We start from the raw sequence: 25,498 nt of genomic DNA, 5'->3' as shown, positions 1-25,498 counted from the left end.
TGTTTTCTTGTAATTCCTTAGAACTTCTGTAATTAATCTGGTAACATGTGAGAGTCAAAGGATACTACATCATGCTCCAGTTTCTGTTTTGAACTAAATCTTAACTCCTCCCTGTTTCTCCTCTCCAAAATCTGAAATTTAGCAACTGCACATTTCTAGTCAAATGTGTTCAATATTAAATATCTTACCTTTCAGTACAAATATGCTTTATATTAGAAAGATTTGTAAGCTTTCTCAAGACCAAACAAAGTATAAATAGCTTCATATACAACAATTCAGCAACTTTACAATCTGGTTAGACTTTAATTCGGTATCTAAGATTTTTAAACAATGTTCAACTTAACTCTTTAGGATGAATTATCCAGTGTGAAAATTGTTTTATAAAATATATGTAACTTTCACCACGCTAATCAAATGCTTACTGTTATGGTATCTCTGTAGCTACACAGAAGGTGACTGACTATATTTAGAAACAACACTAGTTCTCAGACATCTGGTATATAATTTACAGGGAGAAAGCCTGCCCTTCCCTGTAAACACCACATTGCTAGAGCAAAAACATTCACGTTCTTAGACACATACAGTTTGGGAAGGGTCTATACCATACCTAAGTCACCATCTCCCCACGGCACTTCAAGCCAGCCACTGTCGAGGTAAATCCGACTCATATCTCCTTTTGATCAGCATTTAAAAAATTGCATGTCATTTGCTAGTTCTAGTCGGCCATTTTAAGGAGCTCTAAGCTCCTTGTAACATGACCTTTCACCTCCAAAAAGAAAAACAGCTTTTGAAAATCTGATTTACTTTCAAAATTTTGCCTTTTCTTTTTATCATTCCTTTATATTTGAGAAATTGCTGACCTTAACTTTATTTTTTTTCCTCATAGTGGGTGTCCTGCAATGAAACAAAAGTGTTATAATTAGATTTCTGCCCACAGCTATGATGGAAGTATTTTATTTTTTAGAAAGTCTTTGCTGTCTCCCTATCTTAGTACCATCACAGAAGTGGGCTGCAGGCTCACGGGAGCGGTAACTTACAGTGACACAGAGTTTGGGGCACACCCACTTTTCCTTAGCGGTATCAAAATAAGAAAGGCGAGGCCCGTTTCAAACACGGAATAATAAGGAGAGGTGAGAAGCAATGACATCTTCATATGTAAATCTGAGTACAAAATGTTAATTCATTCTACAGCCCCCTTCATTATAAAATGTTAAATCAATAATCTTCAAAATGGAGGTAGCTTTACCATAAAGCCAACGAAACTTTAGCTCAGGACCCCTAGTTGCATGGACACTTTGTAAGACTCTATCTGTAATTTCATGTTATTTTTCTTAAAGACAATCTCCAACTATGGATAAGCTTCAGGCTCAACAACATCTAGCCCATCCCTATTTACAAGGTTACAAAATAATCACTCTTCTATTGTTTACTTTTCTCTTTACCAGATTAACAGAGCCACATAAATCCTGGAAGATATGATTTGGACAGAGAGGAAAGGAATGTGTTGCCAAAACCAGTCTCTTTAAAGATTGAGATTGTCTTTGTCTTTCCATCTTGTTATCTATCTGAAAATTCCCTCAAAATACTGCTAGTCCAGATCTAAAATGAGTACATTTACCTGTATATTGGGAACTTCAGGTACACGCACTGAATTGCTTACTCTAATTGATTTCTTGTTCACGGTTTAGAACCCTCCATTATTTCATAAAAAGATAGCGTATGGGGCCAAATACAAAAATAACAACCACCACCACCACCAGATAATTGTAAAACTATGTGGTTTATCTCAAGAAAAAAAAAAAGACTAAATTTTCAACAGAGTGAAGATAGTAGTTTCCCCCATGAATATCCAAAATCAAGAAAGAAAGAGTTTTTAAGACACTATTCAGACAACAGTGCTGCTCTTGAGTGAGATGACTCTGTCGCCCTTATGACCCATTACTAATCTTTGGTGCTGTTGTCAGAGCATGCCTGCCATCATCAGATAGACCAGAATTCCAGTTCTAGTACAGTTAAAAGTTATATGACCTTTGATAGTTATTTAACCTCTTGAGCCTGTTTTCTCAACTGTAAAGAGAAGGATAATTCTTTAAAAAAAAAAAAGATTTTATTAAAAATATACCTAAGGGCCGGCCGAGTGGCCCATTGGTTAGGAGTTGGCTTGGGACACCAGCTCTGGGCAGCAGGGCTGCTGGTTCGGATCCCACACGAGGGCCAGTGATGCTGTGCTCTCTACAGCTAAGATGGTGAACAACAGCTCGAGCTGGAGCTGAGCTGCCGTGAGTCGCCGGCAGCAGTGTAGGCTGCAGCCCCTGCTGCAGGGCTGCCATAAGCTACCGTGTGTGGCTGGCAGCCAGCGTGAGCTGCCAAGAGCCGCCATGAGCGGCCATCCAGAGGCCGGCGACCGATCTGCCTCACCTGGGAAGAGTGCAATGATAATACCAACTTGGGCCAGTGAAGTGACGTCCTCTACAACTAGACTGAAGAACAAAATGACAGCAACTTCTCTGTTCCCCTTCCCCGATATCCCAATAAAATCCTAAAAAAAATAAATAAATAAATAAATAAATAAATATATATATATACATATATATATATATATATATATATATATATATATATAGAGAGAGAGAGAGAGAGAGAGAGAGAGAGAGAGAGAGAAGAGAGAGAGAGTGCTAACATACACAATATTATGAAGTTCAGGGGTATACCAAAGTTGTTCAACATTTATATACCTGTGGAAGTGATCACCATGATAAGTCCAGAAACCACCTGACACTGTACCACACTATCACAATATTATTGACTATATACCCCATGCTGTACATTACACACCCATGACTTATTTGTTTTATACCTGGAAATTTAAACCACTTATTGCCCTTCACCTCTCCCTACCCCCCCACCCCACCCCACTCCCGCCTTTTAAAATTTTTCTATTACCGTTGACATTCAATATTATTTTATATTAATTTCAGGTGTACAGCATAGTGGTTAGATATTTATGTAATTTAAGAAGTGATCTCCCTGAGTAGGCTAGTACCTACCTGGCACTATAGGTAGATTTTTACCATATTATTTACATCCTTATAATAACTACCAATTTGTATTTGTATTCTTCACTTCTGGCTGGTTCTTTTTTATGGTTTCTGTGTCCTTGCTTTCTCTTTGTTCAAGTTCTCACTAAGTCCCTTGAGCATTCTTATAACCATTGTTTTGAATTCTGTCTCTGGTAGATTGCTTGCCTTCATTTCCTTTAGTTTTTCTTCCATAGTTTTCTCCTGTTCTTTTATTTGAGACATATTTCTTTGTTTCCTCATTTTGGCTGCCTCCCTGTGTTTGTTTCTACATATGAGGTAGATCTGCTATGTCTCCCAGTCTTGGCCAGGTGTCCTTATGTATTAGGTGTCCTGTGGGGCCCTGGCACAGTCTCCCTGGTCACTAGTTCCTGGTGCTCCAAGAGTGTCCCTTGAGTGGATTGTGTGTGCTCTCCTGTTATAGGTGAGTCTTAATTGCTGTTGGCACATCAGCGGGTGGGAATGACCCTCAGGCTGACTGACTGTGGGGTTTGGCCGCATCTACAACTTATAGGCTACTGTGCAAGGGCTTCCTCCACTGAGTGGGATTCGCCCCAGGAAGCTCTGGTGCCTTTTGAGACCACTCTTTGTGTATGCCACTTGTGGGGCTAATTGGGTGGTGCTCTGCTGTGGTCTGAAGCCAACTTCCAAGTATGTTGGTTCTAGGGCTTCTTTGGGGAGGCTCTGGTGCAGGCCCTCCAAAATTAAGGCTATAACCTAGATTCAAAACTTCAAATACCATTTCAATGCTAATTATTCCCAAAGTAGTGTCTATAGCTTCGAACTATCCCTCCAACTACACACTTATATATTCAACTACCTAGTTGATCACTCCACTTGGATGTTTAAAAGATATTCCAAATGCATCATGTTCAAAACCCTACTTCAATAATCTGCCCCCCTCAACACACACACATATACACTGAAAGACACCTGCCTCACAGTCCTTTACTATCTAGATATACTACTGAAAACTCTGGGTGTAACATACTATTGATAGCTTGTTAATAAATTCTATATATTATTTCTAGGAGGCTCTGGTGCAGGTCCCACTGCCTGTGACCAGGCGGGGACTACCTGGTAGGAGCTACAAAGCGATATGCAGTTGTTCACTGCCTGTGTTAAACCTGGAGGCACGTGGGAGAGGCCATGTTGTGAACTGAGGATGGCGGCCACCAGTACCGGGCCTGGGGGAGCTCCCCAAAAAGCCAGGACCCTCCAAGTACTGCTGCTACCTGCTGGCTCCCTTAAGGTTCAGCCCCTAATAAAGCCTCATGGGTACACAAGTTGAGTGAGGCAGGGTCTCAGGGAGTCACTTCAGTGAGAAGTGTTGTGGTCACCAGGTTAATATAGACTCTGATTGTGTGCCAATGTGGAGCCTGGAGCTACTCAGTAAAAGTCTCAGAGCTCACACACCAAGGCTAGTCATCCACCTGCCAGGATCCTATGGACTCTGATAGTTTTCCAAGAAAGAGTGCAATGTGGGCAGGGCTGGCTGTTCTTAGAGAAAGTGTCTCCAGCACTGGGGCAGTTGGGTGGGCTGGGGTCCCAGTGAGTCAACAGGGTGGAACCCATTGGAGCTCAACAGACCAATCAGATTCAGATTTGGCCATAAGCATAGGGGGCGAGCTCAACACATGAAAGATGGCAGCTGACTACAGGCTGCTCAGGAGGAGGAACCCTCACAGAGAAAATGGACTGTCCTCCAGCCCTGGCCTCCAAGCTGCACACCTCAATCTGTTCCCTGTATACCTCTGATACCCCTCAAATCACCGCTCCTCTTCCAGAGGTACAGGTGAGTGCCTGCAAGCAAGTCTGTGCTTGGGTCCTTTAAGAGGATGTCTGGGTTTCTCTCAGCCTTCCATACCACCTGGATGGTCGGAATCCCCACTGTTTTTCACAGGCAGATGTTGTGGGGGCTCCTCTTCCCGGCACCAGCACTCTGGGCTGGGGAACCTGGAGTGGGGCTGGGGTTCTTTGCTCCTTGGGGTGGGGGGACCCTCTGCTGCTGAGGTATCTCTCCCAATTCTCAGCTGCCACATGGAAGTTTGTGACCAGCCCGTTTTGCGTCTCCACCCCTCCTACCAGTCTTGTGTGGCTTCTTCTTTATATTCTTAGTTACAAAACTTCTGTTTAGCCAGACTTCAGATGGTTCTCCAGGTTTATTGTTCTATAATTTAGTTGTAATTTTAATGTGTTCAAGGAAGCAAGTACAATGTTTATCTACTCCACCATCTTGGGTCTCCCAAGAGAAGGGTAATTCTATTTACAGCACAGGGTTGTAGTGAATGTGAAGTGCTTAGCATGGTACCAAACACATTTCAAATTGACAATAAAATCCACATTCCATTTAAAAAATTTACTTCCACATATCTGCCCATGAGCTTTCGAATACGTCTTCTAAACAGAAGTTAGACAAACTTATTTAACATTATGAAGCCTTAGCTCATCTCATTCCTTTTGCCTATAAATCTGTAAGAGATACAAATAGAAAGGGAATGGTAAAAATTTAGGGACAATTATCACATCTATATGGATAAGTCTCCAATCTATAGCTCTTACCTGGCCTCTCACACCAATTTTTGTGCCACATTTTATAACTGACTTTAAGATATTCATTTCTAAAAGCAAACTCATCATCTTTCTCTCAAAACCAGAATTCCTTTTTGCCTCTCTATTGCTTTAAACAGTATTACCATTCTCTTTTGTCACCTGACACTAATAAGATAGTCTTAAAATTAAGCACAGTGATTTTCAAGGAAACTTCATGTATATAGACAATTTCATGTGGTTTTTTGCAAAGAGGCAGTTATTATTGGCCTAGGTAGTTCTTTTTCGTATTTTATTTTTCATGGATCCACATAATCCCAAGCTCAGTCCTTGTATCTATGTATACTCACTCTTGGGGATACCACTTCTTGCATCATAGACGTAAATATTATCCACATAATGATTACCCCAAATTTATATCCCCATACCAGCTCTCTCCTCTGAATTCTAAACTTGTGTTTCCAATTGGCTCTTCACTTCCCCACTTAGACATCCATATAGACAACAATAAGAAATTCAACTTCATGTGTCTGAAACTGAACTCTTGCTGTGACCCTACTAAATCTCCCTCCTATCAACACAGGGCATCTCTATTCATCCAGGTGCTTCAAGGCCAAATCCTTTGTGTATTTTCTAATTTCCCTCTTTTTCTTACACCCCCCCACACAAACACCAGTAAACCACTCACATATAATCCAGACTTCGACTATCATCTCGCAACTTCCACTGCTGCTACCCTCGACCAACCCACCATTACCCTCACCTGACATTGCAAAGGCCTCCTGACAGGTCTGTGTGTTTCCGCCCATGCCTTTCCAACAGTCTGTCCTAAACACAGGAGCCAGAATGATCCTTTTAAGGGCAGAAGGATTCCAACAGCCACCCTTCTCACCCAGAGTAAGAACCAAAGTCCTTGTCATGACCTGCAAGGTTCTCTGAGCTCCTCTCAATCTCAGGTTGTGCCTCTCCCCTTCTTCCATCTTCCTTGCTCGGCCACACTGGCCTCCTTGCTTTCCCTCAAACACACTAAGTATACTTTTCTGTTCACTCTACCTGCATTGCTTCTTCCTGATATCCACGTGGTTTGCTCTCTGATTTCTATTCTCCAATGAAATACTACCTTCTCAGAGAGCCCTTCCTTGACCACCTTACATGAAAAAGTCCTCCCTGTCTCTATCCCATCATCTTAATCAAGATGCAGCCACAGTATTCAACCTCTTTGTTTTCATTGATAGATATCATATGGTCATTGTTCCATGTCACAAAATACAATTCTATAACATTTTAAATGACTTTAAAGTATATATTTCATGGCATAGGTTTACCATTATTGACTTAGTTAATTCCTTTTAAAATAATGTTTAGGAGACATTGAGTTTTAGGGAATCAGCATTGTTTCTTATCTTTGTGACTCTGTCTATTTGCTTAGCGTAAATTTTTAAAATTTTGATATACATCATCAAATTACCTCCAGCAAGACTGGGCCCATTTACATTCCCATTAACAGTGCTAGAAAAATTTGAAGCTAAACCTAATGAAAGTTTGCTAAGAACTTTCCTTTTTTATTGAAGCTTGAGGCATTTCTCTCTTATTTTTAATACATATAAGAAGAAGATTGTGTAAAACTGTATTTTCCTTACACAAAATTAGATTTTTAACATTATATTATAGCTTATTTCCAACTTCCTCTGGAGTCTGTCTTCCTTGAGGATGTGTGAGACTCATCTAGGTGAATTAATTTACTTATTTTTAGATCTTTTTAATCACTTCATCCATCTCTGTTATGTTGCTCATACCTGTGGTCAAGTGCATAATTAGGTAATTTACTCTTCACTTAAGAAAGGACAGAACGCTCTTTATTCTAAGCCAATTGATTGCCTGCATTCCTCCTGGGCTTTAAGGACCATGAGACTATTTATTACTGTTTCCTAGCATCTAGCACAATGTCCAGCACATAGTAAGTACTCAATAAACACTTGTTGAATTGTTGAATTGTCTTCTTTGTAGTTAACCACTTTTTATCCATGGTAATTTGTTCTTAATGTTTATTGATTTCATTGTTAAAAAGTAATTAAAAGGAAATGTAATCTGGGGTCAGGGGAAAGAATCAGGTTGCTTTCTCAAGCTTTTAAAGAAATGCTAATATTTTATCCTATTTAGAAATATACTTTGTATTTTTTTAAATTTCATAATAATTTATAAATAATATTCTTCAGACTCCAGCTATTACATAGTAAACACAACTCATAGTTTTCTGGAGGGTGGGGGGCAGGAGGGTGGTCATTTTCATTTCTGAATCTTCATTTCCAACCTTTAAGTCTATCATCGATCATATTGATGATGTTCTACTATAATTAATACATAGATTATTCTTTTTAAAAATAATTTCCTCATATAGGTCCTTCTCAGTACTGCACCCATTCTCCTTTATACCTTTCATATTTTTCTATTATAAAAATTAGTAATTTTGTGTCAAGCATTTTAAGAAAGTTGTCCTATTCATTTTCTTGCCTACATTACCCTCCTACTATCTGGCCCAATTTAAATGATTCAAAATTTCCATATTTAATTGCATGTAAACAACCTTTTCCTGCTTAATAGCATCTTTCCATACCAACTTAGAAACACCTGCTTAAACAAAGGTGAGCAGCCCAGGGACTAAGAGTCACAAAACTGAGAATTCAGATGCATTTTCCTTACGACAAAGGGAAAATACCATGTAGTCCTTTGCTATGCCATACATTTACATTTCAAAAATCTGCATTCTAGAAAGCACCCCCAATTTAAAGTTAGTATTTGCAAACACAGGTCAATAGAGTTTATGGGGGGGGGGAGCCAACAGATTTGCAATGGCTGCTCTACTAACCTTGACTGGTCAGAATACCCCAGCTAGCTTTTCTCTTAGAAGTACATTCTTCTATCCTCGCTAGCCTTCTTTTCGAGAGGGTCTGCTTAATGCAGTCCCTTTCAACAGCAATATCTGCGGGCATAGTGTGCTTGACGTGTCTGTCTGCGACAACCGGGTGACATAACAGGAATGCTCTAGCCACAAGAAATATCAGCGACTGGATGCCACTTTTTCCTTCCCTTCAGGCTTTCACGAAGATCCTCTGTGCTAACTGGAGAATGGCCTCGGCATTGAACTCTATTCAGAGACACTTGGAGCAGGTTTCTAGGTGCAGTGTGGGGGATGGGCCAGAAATGCAGTAGCATTTTCTATTTTTAAAGTGGAGACTCAGCAGCAGCCGGAAGTATTTAACTATTTGCGTGATAAAGTAAAAATGCATAAAATTGCTTTTCCTAGTCGGAAACAGAACAGAACCGAAAGCTCTGTCTTTAAAATATAAAAGCTTATTTGAATTACTTACAAAGCAATCAAGTGTAAAATTGCCCGATGATAATAGCTACAGACAGAACATTGCAGCCAGAAAGCTCAGTAGTGATCAGTGACTAGTTAGCCTTTCTCCTTCATCTTCTGGAATAAATATAGTGTCTGTGCATTAGGGTCAGCTAGTAGCTGGCTCATATGTTCATCTTGTAAGGATCTAAGTTTAGAAGTGGCTTTCATACAAATTCACGGTTCTCTTATTTATATAGGTACAGCTCACTATTGTGGTTTTTCTGAGGGCATTTCTAGACCAAAAGACGTCAGCAGTCAATTTAAGTGCAGCTGCTTTTTTACCCTAAAAGGCAGAGGAAAGAGTAGCTGGAGAGATGAGAGGAAAAGCCAAACATGTGCCTGGTATTTTTTGCTGGCACATAAAGTTGCACAAGGTACACTGTCCATGCCTGAGTCCAGAGCAGTGACTGAAACATGATAGGACTTTGAAGATTAACTGAGCTGCTGATCATGTTACATAGCATTAACATGAGGTCTGCCATAATGAAAAATGGTCACAGATTCTGCTATCCATCTTTACTCTTTAATCACTAATTTTTAGACTCTACCTTTTGTGGCTATATACAGAAAAAAAATTATTGAGGTATTGCCTTCATAGAACAAGCTGGGTAGGAGAAAAAAAACATTTCAGGTGTCAAATTATTTCCCATGCATTACCCTATTAATATTTCCTGCCATGTTACATTGCCAATATTTGCCTCCATGTTATCCCTAATGAATACCAAGAATATTTTTCTCTTATCTGAATTAAGTTCAAATCCTACAAATTATGTGACCTGGGGCAAGTAGCTTTAAGATACATCAGTTTCGTTTTCTATACAAAGAGGAGCTAGGATAAGGTTATACTTTTCTGGCTCTAACATTCTTTGATTCAGATTCTATGACTAACATACGAAGGGCAAGGTGGCATGTGAGCTTTAGGCATATTATGTTACCACAACAGATGCGAGACAGTCCCAGTAAAACTGGAGCTCAGCATAGACTATTTGTTTGGGGGGCACATTCGTAGGTGAACTTAGTAAAGAGTGAAGGATGGTCGGGTGAAGGGGCCTTTTAAATCCAGCATATGTCCATGTGCCTGTTGTCATCAGCCACTGGCTGTTCTCAGTTGGTACCGATAAGGGAGTGTGATGATCTACACAAGCCACACAGAAAAGTAAATACTAATTTTTTTATTTACAATTTTTTAAAATTTAAGTGTAGTTGACATATATTATATTATTATATTATATTATTATATTCTATTGATTATATTAGGTTCAGGTGTGCAATCTAGCAATTTGACATTTTTGTGCCTTACAATGTGATTGACCACCCCACTAATTCTGGGAATCATCTGTCACAGTGCAAACCTATCACAATGTTATGGACTGCATTCTCCTCAGAAGGGAGGGAGTGGGGTACGGGTGAAAAAAGGTGAAGTAAATACTAATTTTCGTTTGTAAAAGATATTTCCATTCTAAGCTTTTGACTTTTTGGCTTTGCACTTTTCTTTCGTTACTGTAAAATAAATAGAGGATGGTTTAGCAAAACATTGGGACAGATTTTGTTCTTAAAGCAATTTTGGACACCTGGCATTATAACGACCTGTTTCCGTCCGCGTCTCCCAGTAGGTTGTACACTCTGAGTGCAGGGGTTGAGAGTATGCATTGTGATTTCACAGGTCTGTCATGGCACGTCTTAAATGATGGGCATTCGAAAACATGTTAAAGAATAGAATTTCCAAGAATACTTCAAGGGGGCTTTCTATAGTCCATGGGAGGCAATAAATTTCCAGAGCAGTTAGGGGGGGGAAAAACCCATTGGGTTTAGTTAACTGAGATGTGTGCTGACCTGCAGAATACATATAATAATTCATATTTATAATAATCAGGTGGACTAAGGAGATAATTACTTCCCTCAAAAATTTTAAATGCATCAGAAGCAAAAGTAATTTTTAAAAGTGACTCCATGGCATTGAAGGAAAAGGTTACAGTTAGTTTACTAGAAAAAAATAAGGAAAAGATTGAATTAATTGAATATGTTCATGTATGATTTCATAAAAGAATGCACAGTGAAGTGAATGTGTTTGGGACAGAATCATTTAAATGCTGGGTATGTATGATTGTATAAATAAAAATGCACTGTGAAATCTCTAGATATAGCAAGAATCTACCATCCTCCCTAGTGTAAATACAAAAATAGAGTGGATAAACTGGAGGATATCACTGGGCCCTGTGAGCAGGCAGAAGTTTTAAAGCAAACCAGTAGTAGATAAAACACTAAGAAAAACAATAAAAATTACATTCCATAGAAGATAATGGACTCTGAACTATTATGTCTCAGAAAAAGCATCTGAGATATTCCACAAGTTGGAGATGGCATACTGTTACTACCCACAAAGGCTAAGATAAAAATGTAAGTCTTGTAGGAAGGACATGGGAAATGAAACTGGGTGATCCTATTCCCAGAAGCCATTTTATTCCCGTTTCAACCGCACTAATGTGTTTGAAAACTTGGGGACCTATGTTTAGTATGGTAACCAAACCTTAGTGAGAAGATAACATTAAGGCTGGGAAAAGAGTGAGAGAAAAACACTGCAAATCATGGAAGAGATGGAGGCACTTCTATAGGAAAGAAATCTTAATACTTTTAGAGACTTCAAAATGGAAAGTTGAAATCTAAGAGGGATCATGATAGAAATCTACATAATTATTCAAGGCACAGTTAGGAGTGAATAAACTTTTTTCAAGAAATTCTGAAAAACTAGAAAGTTGGATCACTTTCAGACCATTTTAAAGGCTAAATTTGGGATGCAAATGTAAACACTTTTTTTTTTAGCTGAGCCATCCTGCCACCTGTTGGCAGCTCAGCGACTGCTCAGCTCAGGCCAGGACTTGAACCGCTGTTGCTCAGAGCTTGCACTCTTGAGCGAGCTCTTAACCAACTGAGCCACTCGGCCAGCCTGTAAACACTTTTTTTTTACTTTACACAACCAATCACAAACTTCAGGAGTGCATTGATTCCAAATGGTGGTGGTTAGCTAAACTAATGAATGAGTTATCCACAGATAAAGATTTTTAAGGGTATATTCCTAAGTTTGGGGACTTAGACCATGAGTTCCTCCTCTGTCAGAAAAAGAAGAGCAAAATGAAAAGACTCCTGCTCGGATCTGGGTTGGCATTTCCCCCCCTCCCCCCGTTATAGCTATGGAATATTTGAAACATGTAAGTTATCCACCACTCAGTTTCATAGTCATCCACTCACAGCTAGTCTTGTTTCCTCTGTAGCCCACCTACTTCCCTCCCCACCTTTACTCTTGAGATTATTTTGAAGCAAATCTCATTATATCATTTCATCCATAAATACTTTGGAATGTATCTTTAAAAGATGAGGATTCTTTGTAATCATAACTACAACATCATAATCATACAAAAAACATAATCCCTATATATCAGCAGATACAGGTTGGCAATTTTTATCTTCTAAAGAGCGGCTCAGTTCATAAACTGCCTTCTATAATGATATCTAAATTGACCCTCAAATCCTTTATCTTGGGCCAAAAGTCTGCAATCTTTCCATTTTCTAAAATGTCTTTTAAAAAATGTAAGTTCCCGTGCCTTAAAAAAAAAAAGATTATTTATTTTCTCTATATTACCAAGAGCTCATTAAGTACTAGATAAACTCTTCACCTTAAATCATCTCAAAGATTCTCTTTTACCTGTTACTGCCAAATTTCCACCCTTGCAAAGTCACATCTGGAACAGGCCATTATTCAGTTCTTGGCGTCAGCTTTGCTGTGGGTTTCTTTACAAAGCCACGCGTTTATATAACACTTAAAAGTCATTTCCGAGCACCATTCTTGCTCCATTTTATTTTTCTTCTATGTTATTCAAACATGAGTACCTAGATCTGTTGGCCTAGTGATGGGAAATGAGGCAGATGAGATCTGAGAGCAAGCCTTACTTAAGTATCCTGGGAAAAATGGAGTGATTGTTACTTAACAGTTAACCCTTGTTTCAAGGGTCATTCATGGCTTATACAAAGGTTGCTGGGAAACTTACAGTGACATCTTGTGGTTACTGATAACTTCTCTCTTAGTGGGACTTGAGTGGTTAGGAAAGGCCTGAAAAATCCCAACTAGAGAAAATATAGGTGGGATCGTCACAAAACCACACATATAACAACAGTGTCTAAATACTGTGATGAAGGATATTTTATTAGCTTGTATGTGCAAAGCTTTGAGAATAAATGTTATATAAGAAGGTCTTTTCAATTTTATCAACTTTTTTGGGGAGGGCGGTATAAGCATAATATAAAATCCAGTTAAATATAGTTTGAAATAATAATATTACATATCTGCACAAAACATATTTTTATTGTAGATCCTAAAACAAAATGGTAAGGGCTTTTTCCATGGAGGAAAATGTACCTGTCCCCAGTGTTCAGGAAACTTCACAATGAAGAGTAATCCTCCTTTAGCTGTTACTTAAAGGTGATTCTACCATATTCAAATGTTTGTTAATATTGAGAGCTAAAATCTTCTCAAAATGTTTAAAATAATTTGTATAATGTTATAAAATAAAAGATTTCCCTGAATTTGGAATATTTTAAACTATACTAAATGACTTAAGTGATTTTTTTAAAAAGACACAGATACTAACCCCCGTATGTGGAAAGAAAATAATAGAATACAATTTTAATTCAAAATACCTAAGTGCTTCAACTATGAGAGACAAGCATAGACTCTAACTACTAAAGTATATTAATTTATAGATGTGTAATGAATGAACAAGGTGATAAAATGCCATTCATTCATTCGTTACTCAATATTTATTAGGTGCCCAGCGTCATGTACTGGGGACACAAAAATGAAAAGACAGTTGATGCCCACTTGAAACTTAAGACTCTAGAGAGGCATTTTAGAATTGCATGGACCTCAACCACTGTCTAAGCAACCTTTGTACATCTGGGAATCAAAGATTCTTAGAATCATGATAAACTCAAAATTCCCATCAATAGATAGCAGCGAAGGCCCCTTAACTACTAGAAATGTCCATAAAATATCTGATTTACATATAATTTTCACTGAATTTTAGTAACTTGTAAGAGGTAAACAGTGATACTCAATAAAGAAGAGATGACGTTATCATACACATGATAAAGAGATGACGTTTTCATTACCAAGATTTTTGTGAAGCCCAAAAGAATTTCGTGGGGAAGTAGGCAAAAACTATTTTGCTATTGCTGTTATTAACATGGTATCTTCCAAGTCATTTGGCAAGTATGTAAACTGAAATTAATGGAAAGGTATCAAAATGAAAAATGCCATTGTGAAAGAAAAAAACAGACAAGGAAAATCTAATCATAGATGTCGATTTTAGTTTTGAAAACAAGACTCATTCCTCCAGACTTCTGCAAACATATATTTAGAAAAAGTACATGCTGCATTAAAAAATCCTAGTTTTATTTTTTAACTGCAATCCAGAGAGAGATTAAGGATTTTAAGCTCCGTTGATGTGACTGTTTTTTTTAATCAATTTTACTTGCATTAGCAATTTATCTACATTTGATTTAACAAATCTCAGTGGAGCCACTTTGTAACAGAGCCACTCCCTCTAATATAGCGCAGTAGTTAGGACTCTAACTCTGCAGTCAAACTTCCAAAGCTGGGTCCGTATCCCAGGTCAGCCAAACACTAAACTTTTTACTTTGGGAAAATTACTTAATTTCTTCATGTCTCAATTTCCTTATCTGGAAAATGGGATTACAATCCTACTTCACAGGATGTCTGTGAGAATTAAATGAAGTATTACATAAATCAGAACAATGCCTGGTACACAATTAGCCCTCAGTTAACGTTAGTGTTTATAACATTAACATTATTCTTACTAGTGTAAACGTAGATAGAAATGCATTATTCATGCTAAATTCATGAAATTTTGTCTGTCTATCTGGTAGTAAAGTTAAAAAGCAAATTGAAAACACAATTCTCGAGCACTTCAGTTACTAGTAAACCCCACACATTTTCATCGTTTCTTAGCTGCTCAGTGATGATGGTATGCATAAAACAGCTCTTGGTATGCTAGATGGAACGTTGCTACCTCATGAGCAAAACAAAACAAGCAACCAAACAAAAAGAGCCCATGAAAATGAAGCAACAAAAACACAGGCTAGAATTGCTGCAGATTCAAATATATATCAACCCTATGTCATGGATGCGTCTACTGGTTACAAAGAAAGAAATGATGGTTGATATCACATATACCAGGCCAGCCATTTTCATGTAAAAGTAAAAAAATTTAGAAAATACATAAGATGCCAAAAATGAAAAACAAATTGATTTTCAAGGGGAGCAGCCACAGATTTTGAAATAACTGGAAGCAGCAATACTCTGGAAGCACCAAGTCGCTCAACTATTCTTTTGTTTTTTTTAAGTGTAAACAATTTACTAGTTTAAGTTTTAACCTAGAGTAAGTACTCTGTGAGAGCTGGTCCAAGTGAGAACTATCCAGAGACATAGAAGAAAAACTGATGGTTGCTAGACAGGAGAGGGGTAGGGATCAGAGAGAAGGGGAAGGGACGAGACAACATAAATTGGTAACAACTATTCTGGTCAATAGTCCCTAGGCTCTAGAAGATTTTGTCAGTGGTGATGAAGCCAGATGATTTGGACAGTCCCCAAGTGAGGTTTGCTGAGTTGAATTGAATTCAACCCAAGATGAAACGTTACCTCTGTTTTTTGCTAGGTAACTGCCAGTTTTAACAGATAAAGAACTGATGGTAGTTCTTTAATGTGGAATAATGCCTATGTCTTAGGCTGAAAATTCTTTGATAAACTTTCATTACCCGAGGGCTTTCAAATGTTGATATGAGAGTGTGCATAATCCAATCCATTACTTCATCAAGCCAGTTTTTCCTCCCAAATTTCTCTTGATTATGTCCATATTCATTCATTTCCAATACTGTCACCCTTGGTCAGAGGCCTAGCCCAAGCTAGTGTATATGACCATACCATAATGGTTACTAACTGTTCTCCCTACATCCATTCTGGCCATTATCTAATCCATTCTCTCTTGATTGATTAAGTGATATATCTGGGACTTCCTTCAAAAATAATCCCAAGGTAATTTTTGCAGGTTTGATTGTGTACTTCTGAAAAAAGCAAGGTTGTATCTCCTAATAGGATATTATGTTTCTGGTCAATTTATGGGCTAGGAGGTTATTTAAAATAGGAATCCTTATCATAATAGATATTTTAGAAAGCTGATCCCTCATGCTAGATTTGACTTGTTTATAATTTATTTAATATTTTTGCATCTATATTCATGAGTGAGATTTGATTAATTTTATAATCCCATTTTCCTCTCTTCTTCACTGAAAGTTATGTATTGTACATATGTTTTGAACACTGTATCTAAAATTTTATGCAGACTCAAACATTAAGGAGAGCTAAAATAAAATTGTAGTCATAATCTTGTCTGTATAATTAACATCTTTCAGGTATAAGTTTGGAGTGACACATGCCTCATGCACCAAGCACAAATTCATTGCTGTATGGGGCATCACGTGTAAACCACATTTGCATCCACAGCTACTTATGTCTATAGCACAAAATACAAAAATTGCTGTTATTTATTTAATAATTATCACTCTGACGTACTATATATGCTTTAAATCTGGAACCGCACTTTAGAAACAAGACCTCACGTCCAGTGCTGAGAGAATCTTCCTCTAAAAATAGCCATGTCTTTGATAAATTTCAATTTTATCCTACTACCAGGTGAAAATAGCCAAACTGAATAGTCACTTCAGTTAAAGTGACCCATGCTTCCTCTCAGCCACCGTCATCCTTAATATAATCTGTCCTATCAATCGGGCTTTTTAGGAGTTTTCAGATCACCTTAATCATTCCTCAGTTCATTACCAGGAAGTAATAACACACATTATATAAATTATGTAAACATAATAAAACACAAAAAATCCTCCTGAATTGATCTTGGTATAAAATTAGTAATAGTTATTTAAACCTTTACAGACACTATGAAGATAATTGAGGGACCAGGATATGTATAACAGGGAGAAAAGAAGGATGTTGTTAAATCAGATTTACCTGAGACAAAATTTAAAAAGTTGGAAAAAATCCTTCATCTTAAAATAGAAATTTTGAGACCATCTATCAGAAATGGGCAGTATATGTGTCCAGCTTGCATGGAATGGGCTCTGAAAGACTGGGTAGCTTAAACCAGTGTCACAGCACCAGCTGTGATCACAGAATGCAGCGCAGGCAGCCTTGCCACAGGCAGTCACTCATTTACTGAGTGTGGACACTATGGACTGTCTTCCAGATAGTGAGGCTGAATGTGAACTATATCACTAATGATATGAGGAATGCTAAAAATAAATAAAAGCATTTGCCAGAAGCAAGCTCTCCTTCAGTAACTAGAATGCCTAGATGTGTGCACAGCTAAAAGTACTGGAGTTAATAAACAACAACAAAAAACAAAATTCAGCTGAAATTACAGGAAGAATAATAAGGAAGTTCCTTAAAAATGGTAAAAGTCAATATGGCCTCAGGGATAGAAAAGACAGTCTGGGGAAAATAATCAATAATGTTGTAAATATTTTTTAGGGGGCCTGATGGACTCATGTCTTGTTAGGGAGACCACTTCATAGACAGTGTAGAGGCCTGACCACTGCACTGTGTTTCTGAAGCTAATGTTGAATAATATTGTATGTCAACTATAATTATATATTCATATAGTCATGGGATGTGGAGTAGAATGTGGGAATGGAGTCAACGGAATTGTAATAGATAAGTATGATATCGGGGGTGGGAAGGCAGTGGATTGGGGGGGTTGTTACTTTGTGAGGGGTGAAAAGGATAACTATTGCATTGTTTTGTACACCTGAAACTAATAATAATAAAAAATAAAAATAAATTTAAAAAATGGTAAAATTCATCTACAAAAACAAACAAAAACCTCCAGAAAACATTATACTTAAAGGCAAAATGTTAAAAGCTTTCCTTCTGCATTGAAAAAACAAAAGTAGACACTCATTATCACCACTGTATTTAAAATTGTGCTGAAGAGTTTAATCCACAAAATAAAGGAAGAAGAAATTTAAAATGGTATAGCAATTAGAAAGGAAGAAACAAAACTGTCATATTCATAAATAATATGATTTTCTACCTAAAACACCCAACAGAACCTACAGATTAGAATTAATAAGAGAGTTTAACAAGGTTGCTGGGTATAAAATTTATAAATGAAAATTAATTGTATTTCTTTATGCCTATCATACACAGGTGGAATTTTTAAAAAAAATTAAAAAGATACTATATACGGTACCATAAAACAATTCAGTACCTAGGAATAAATTTTTAAAAATATATGTAAGTCCTCCTCAAGGGATAATTATAAGACATTACTGGGAGAGACATTAAAGAAAACCTACATATGAGTAAATGCAAAAATATATCACATTCATTCATTGGAAGGCCAAGTATTGTAAAGATGTGACTTCTTCTTCAAATAAATGATTGCATAATAAATAAATTCCAACAAAAACTCAACACATGTTTTGTGAACCACAGGAGTTGCTTCTAAAATTGATATATGTATTTCAAATTACCAAGGATAGAAATTACCAAAACTACTGAGAAAATAGAACAAAGTGGGAGGGCTTGTTCTACCAGGTATTAAGACATATTCTAAAGCTGTAGAAACCAATAATGTGTGGTATACATCTGTAGAAATGTAACTAAGAAGGTCCTTAAGCAGACCTGTGCATGAATAGATACTATTCTTATGCAGATGGAGTGCTGCAGTGACTGTAGATTATAGAATGTATGACTGACTTTCCAATAAATGGTGTGAATATAATTGACTATCCATTTAGACACAAATGGGCTTACGCCATTCAAAAAAATCAATTTCAAGTGGATAATTTGAAAGGAAAGCTTTAAGAAGAGAATACAGATAGCAGTCTAGTTTCCTTCTTTTGCACATGGCTTTGCAATTTTCCAGCACCATTTTTTGAAGAGGCTTTCTTTTCTCCATTGTATGTTTTGAGCTCCTTTATCAAAAATTATCTGCCTACATATATATATATATACATATATATATATATATATATATATATGTATATATATATATATGGGTTTATTTCTGGGTTCTCAATTCTAGTCCATTGGTCTGTGTGTCTGTTTTTCCTGCCAATTCCATGTTGTTTTGATTATTGCCACTTTGGGGTATAAATTGAAGAATATGTGATACCTTAAGCCTTGTTCTTTTTTCCTCAGGATTGCTTTGGCTATTCCAGGTCATTTGTGATTCCATACAAATCTGATGATTTTTTGTTTTATTTCATTTAAAAATGCCATTGAGATTTTGATGGGATTGCATTAATTCTGTATATTGCTTTGGGTAACATGGCCTGTCACCATATACCAAAATTAACTCAAAATGGATCAAAGTCCTAAATTTAAGACCTGAAACAATAAATTGCATGGAAGGAAACATAGGTACTAAATTTTATGGACCTTGGGTTCAGAGACAATTTTATGAATTTGACCTCAAAGGCAAGGGAAGTAAAAGCAAAAATAAATGAATGGGTCTATATCAAACTAAAAAGCTTCTGCACAGCAAATGAAACAGTCAACATAACAAAGAAGCAATCAACCAAATGGCAGAAGATATTTGCAAACAACACCTTTGAAAAGGGGATAATAACCAAAATATATAAAAAACTCATACAAATCAACAACAAAAACCAAACAATCCAATTTAAAAGTGGGCAGAGGACATGAACAGACACTTCTCCTAAGAAGACATACAAACAGCCAACAGATACATGAAAAAATGCTCAACTAGGTATTAGGGAAATGAAAATCAAAACTATGAATAGATACCACCTCACACCTGTTAGGATGACTATTATCAACAGGACAAACAATAACAGGTGTTGGAGAGGTTGTGGAGAAAAAGAAACCCTCACACACTGCTGGTGGGAATTTACATTGGTATAGCCACTATGGAAAACAGTATGGAGGTTCCTCAAAAAATTAAGAATAGAACTACCATATGACTCAGCAATCCCTCCTCTGGGTATCTACCAAAAAAACCTGAAAACATTTATCCTCATAGATATATGTACTCCTATGTTCATTGCAGCTTTATTCACAGCAGCCAAGACATGGAAACAACCAAAGTGCCCTTTGATGGGTGATTGGATAAAGAAGGTGTGGTACATATACACCATGAAATATTAAAAGGCCATAAGAGAAGATGAAATATTGCGATTTGCGAAACATGGATGGATCTTGAGATTATCATGGTAAGCAAAATAAGTTAGACAGAGAAAGTTGAGAACCATATAGTTTCACTCACATGTGGTATATAAAACTGAAAGCAACAAACGAACAGGACAAACAAATGAAAAACCTCATAGACACAGAAAACAGTTTAGTGGTTACCAGAGGGTAAGAAGATAGGCAGGAGGGTTGTAGAAGAGGGTAAAAGGGGTCAAATATATAGTGATGGAAGGAGAACTGACACTGGGTAGTGAACTCACAGTGCAATATATAGATGATGTTTTATAGACTTGTACTCTTGAAACTTATATAATTTTACTATCCAAAGTCAGCCCAATAGATTTAATAAAAATCAAAAAAAGAAGAGAATACAGAAAAATGCTTTCATTATCTTGAAGTACAGCAGGATTTTTAAAATAAATTACAAAGAAATTATTAACCCAAATAGAAAAGACTAATAAGTTTGACTATTATTTTTAAATTAAGAGCTTCTGTGTACCAAAAGAAAAAAGATAAAAGTGAAAAGCTTTGCCACAAAAGTTAGTTGTATACAGTTCTTTTGTTTTTTTCATTACCTGTCTAATTGTTAGAATATATAACCAACTTCTAAGAATCAATGTAAAAATGACCCATAGAATAGATGGCAAAATATTTGTCAAGCACGTCACAAAAGAGGAAGTACAAGTGTCCAATAAACATATGAAAATGGCATTATTTGTCAGGAAAATAAAATTTAAACAATAAGATGCACTATATGCCCCTAGATTGGCAAAATTTCAGAACACTTACAAAACCAAATAGAAGCAATAATGGGAAGCACCATGAATTGCCATACACTGCTGTTTCATTATAGATACAACCATGTTGGAAAACAGTGTGACGCCATCTAAAAAACTGAAGATATACATGCTGTATGATTTGGCAATTCCACTCCCAGAGCTATACAAACTCATTTGTACTAGATGTTTATAACAAAACCATTCATAATCGCCCCAAACTGGGAACAGAATTTACAGCATTGAAAATTAATGAACTCCTGATACACATAGCTAAACTTTCTATAATACTGTTCAGTGATAAAAGTAACTCATGAAAGAATATGTAGAGACTGAGTGAATTTATATAAAATTTGAAGGCTAATCCAAACCTTATCCATGTATATTATAGAATGTATAGGATGTATTCATAGGAATGAAAACTATAAAGAAAGGCAAGAAAATGATTACTGTAAATGTTGTCACCCTCTTTGGGGACAGGGAGAGGGTATTATGGTTGCAAAGGGTTACCTGGAAGGCCTCGCTATTTCTTAACGTGGATGGTGGTTTCACAGGTTTCTACTTTACAGTCTTTCATTGAATTCTAGAAATGAGTTCTGTTCATTTTTTTTTCCGATGTAGTTTATTTTATGATTAAGAAAATACCAATTAACCAAAAGACTTTAAAGGCAAGGAGGAGGTTAAGAGGAAACACATTATCCCAGTAAGAGCAGAGGAAGCACGTGCCTCTTCTTAGCCTGATGACCTTTATTCTGTAGTATTTGGGCATCTCCCTGTTTGCCTCGACTGCTCCAATCTGCTGAATATCTGCTCTCTGACTGAGGACAACAAGAGACTTTAGCTCTTCTCCTATTTGTGCTGAGTCAATGTTCACCTTGATGAAACAAATGGAGCATCCAAGATGGCCCAGGGACTTTCTTTTAGTACTGCAAGTGTGCACAGTGGGGAGGATGAGAAAATATGCGAGGGAATAGGACTCAGTGTGGCTGGAGAGCAAAATTGCCAACAATAAGCTTCAAGTGGCCACGGGTGATCCTTGAAGGGAATGAGTGAAAACTTTTCTGCAAGACTACAGGGACTGTTCTAAAATAATTGTCCTTATATGTTATTTGGTGACTGTCTCCAGTTGTTCGGAATAGTTCAGCTGAGTACAGTCTCCATTTTCTGGGACAGGGCAGGTGAGGTCATGGGTCTGATACATTCACAAAAAGGAACTTGGGTTCTCTGTGGAAAAGCTGTGATACAAAAATGATTCACCAATAGTCAAAATAGCATGAAAGAATGAATCATCGCATCTCACAACTAAAAGTGGACTTAGATATCATCTACTTTCGTGATTTGCAAATGGCTTCAAAGACCACTAGGAGTTAAAGAGAGCTTCAGGGTGTGCCAGTCACGCATGGGGCTCTGTGGTCAAACAGAGCAGCTTCCAATCTATCAGCTTTACCGAATTGAGCTTCGGGGTCATCACCAAAAAAAGGCAATGGCTTAAAAAAAAACAACAGATTCAGAACCCATGGATCTTGCCTCACTCCTTCACTTTGCAGATATAGAAACTGAAGTTGATGGGGGAGGGTGGTTGTCACTTCGAGGGGTAAAAAGTATAACTAGTGCACTGTGTTGTACAGCTGAAACGAATTCTAATAAATGTGTATTTCATAATTAAAAAAAAAAGAAACTGAAGTTGAGAGAGGGGAGGTGGTGTTCTCAACGTCACCCAGAGCATTACCAGCAAAGCAACACTGGAACTGAGATTGCCTGCTTTCTACTCGTACCCTTTCCAATGTACGATATTGGTACTTAATAACATGGGCAGACGAATGTACACCAGTGAGTATAAAGAAGGAAGGGAAGAACATATCTAATAACCAGGAGCACCTCCATCATAAGGTTTCTGTTAAGATTAAATGAGTTTATTATTATACAACTTTTGAACAGCCCCTGGCTTGTAACTAAGAACTGGGTGAGTGTTCACTGTTCTCATAAAAAGGACACTTTTCTCTTCCTTTTGTTCTCTTTACCCACTTTGTTTTCATAAATGTTACATTTCCACCATGGCTAACTTGAAATTTAAAAAAGGACCACAAATCCATACAAGATAATTAAATCAGCAACCTGTGTTCTCTAGTTGGAGCATGACAGCTGCCGGGAAGAAAATCTGATCCGCATCACGTACAGGGACCTAATGTAAGAGCAACTTCACACATAATCCTCCTCCTCCCCATAGTTCTAGCCACAAATAGTTTTATCACCACTAACCATGAGCTCATGGAAGGTGGAGGCATTGGCAGCAGCCCGAGTGTTTTATGTGGATATTTTTTCAGGAAAATGATGGGCGAGGTCTACTGGTGTCTGTTTCTACCATGATGAATACACTTGCAGAAGTAGGTCTTAGAGCAGAAGGCACAGAAAGCAGGACTCTGAGGTGTGTTGCCTCAGCTCCAACCTAGTAGGCTAAGGTGGCATCACAGGCGGTGGCAGTCTAGCTCCAGTGGTGCAGACAACCTGTTTTTGTCCCACTATCTCTAACCAGAAGGCTTTCTCCCCAGTGTGGGGGCTGCTGCTCTGTCTTTCCCTGTTGTTACCTTAACTACCGAAGAGAGTTCCTGACATGGAAACAGACCATTCCACCCACTGTAATCATCTAGCCAGCTGTGTATGAAGAAGCCACGTATGTGTCTAAGCAAAAGCAAGACTTAAAACATATATATTTGTTATCATTCCTACTGCTTTGCTCACTAAAGCAGATCTGAAAGAACTTGGGGCACAGGAGTAACATACAGAATAGCTTGAGGGGTGAAGAACTGATGTCCAAAGGTATTGTTTTCAGCAGGTATTGACCCTAAATTTTACATCAGCCATGTCCCTTCTTGTAACACCTTCTACCACTTGACAATTTTCTGATCCACCTTAGAGGAAAAAAGAGAGCCGTCTTCTGTCAGTTACAGTTCTGACATCTGGTGTTGGGGGTGTTTTCTGTTTGCTAGACACACTTTGAAATACCATATTGAATTTTAAATGAATGAAGAAAAACCATTTAATAGTGTTAGAAAGGTAGTTCAGGAAGTTTAAAATATTAAAAATAAAAATGCATTTACTTAAAATGAGAAATCAAAAGGTAAGCAAGTAGCACTCCTCAGCAAAAGGCAAGCATCTTTGCATTAATAACAGATAAAGAAGATACAGTCTTTAACTGGTTCCAGTAAAAAAGAAACATGCAAAGCGTTTGTTTTATTTGGGGAGGAGGGCTATTGCCAATTCATGAGGCGAAAAGAAATCAAGGAAAAGGGACGGTAGGTCTGATTAAGAAGGGAAAGGAGTGCAGTACATTAGTTATAGATTTAATTTCTGGACAGTATTGATTTTCTGTCTTCATTCGTCCTGTGAGAATTAACTCCCAGTGTTTCTCTATTGGCATTTATTCAGTGTATACAGGCCACACCACTGGGTGAGACATGATTAGAATGGGCAACACCCTGTATTGAAATTGGTACTAAAATCCATGTACTTAAGTTTGAATCCCCTTGCTTTCTCCCTTCCTTTTCTTCCTTTTCTCCTACTTCCTTGATTTCTTCCTTCCTGGAATATTTATTACCATATTTCCCCATGTATAAGACGCACCTTAATTTTGGGGGCCCGAAATTTGAAAAAAAATGTATTACATAAAGCTATTGAACTCAAGTTTTATTCATCATAAAATTCATACAACTCCTCATCACTGTCAAAACTCCCAACAGTTAGCTTGTCCTCATCTGTGTCTGATGACGAATCACTGTCTTCATATATCGCCTCTCATGGCCTTCTTCTGCCGTGGCGTTTTCAGTAGGGTTTCTTCTTCCCGTAGCCAGTCTCGGATTGTTTTCTCAGTTGGATGAGGACCAAACTTATGTTCAGCAGCACGATTTCCATTCACTTTTGCAAACTGGATCACTTTTAACTTGAATTCAGCACTGTATGAAAATCTTTTCTGAGCCATTTCTGGGCAGAATGTGGCAAAACAGAACCTACTGTAATATACCGGTAACAAGTGCGAAACAATGAGTGCAAAGACAACAAGTGCGAAAAAGTGGGAAATGCAAGTAAAAAAATCTACAACAATGAGCACAAAATCAAGCGCAAAAAAAGCGGGAAATGAAAGTAAAAAAAACTACAATAATGAGCACAAAAACAAGCGCAAAAAAAAAACGGGAAATACAAGTAAAGAAATCTACCACTGTATAAGACACACCCAGTTTTTAGACCCCAAAGTTTTCCAAAAAGGGTGCGTCTTATACATGGGGAAATACAGTAAGTACCTGTCACATGCTAGGCATTTTTCTAAGCTCTGAGGTTGAAATGAATCCCTGTCTTCACAAGGCTTATAAGCTGGTAATGACTGGACTTGGTGGTGTAGTCACTG

General features: G+C 37.5%; 1 protein-coding gene across 4 annotated transcripts in view; it reads right to left on the bottom strand.

Annotated features, from left to right (window-relative positions):
* The window catches only part of ASB5 (ankyrin repeat and SOCS box containing 5), a 99,119-nt gene that overhangs the window by 13,456 nt on the left and 60,165 nt on the right, over window positions 1–25,498 (bottom strand). Inside the window, exon 1 of one of the 4 annotated variants that reach the window (XM_019651737.1) lies at window positions 8,494–8,765. The exons of 2 other annotated variants lie outside the window; for them this stretch is intronic. In XM_019651737.1, the coding sequence (XP_019507282.1) occupies window positions 8,494–8,617 (124 nt within the window). In that variant the 5' untranslated portion in view covers window positions 8,618–8,765. Of the gene's footprint in view, window positions 1–607; window positions 757–8,493; window positions 8,766–25,498 lie in introns of those variants that run through there. One more of the 4 variants, XM_019651738.1, reaches the window with a different exon arrangement.

Source organism: Hipposideros armiger, unplaced genomic scaffold (genome assembly GCF_001890085.2).
Source record: "Hipposideros armiger isolate ML-2016 unplaced genomic scaffold, ASM189008v1 scaffold_165, whole genome shotgun sequence".
NCBI classification, from domain to species: Eukaryota; Metazoa; Chordata; class Mammalia; order Chiroptera; family Hipposideridae; genus Hipposideros; species Hipposideros armiger.
Note: the sequence above shows the minus strand (reverse complement) of the source record. Positions and strands in the feature narration are given on the sequence as shown.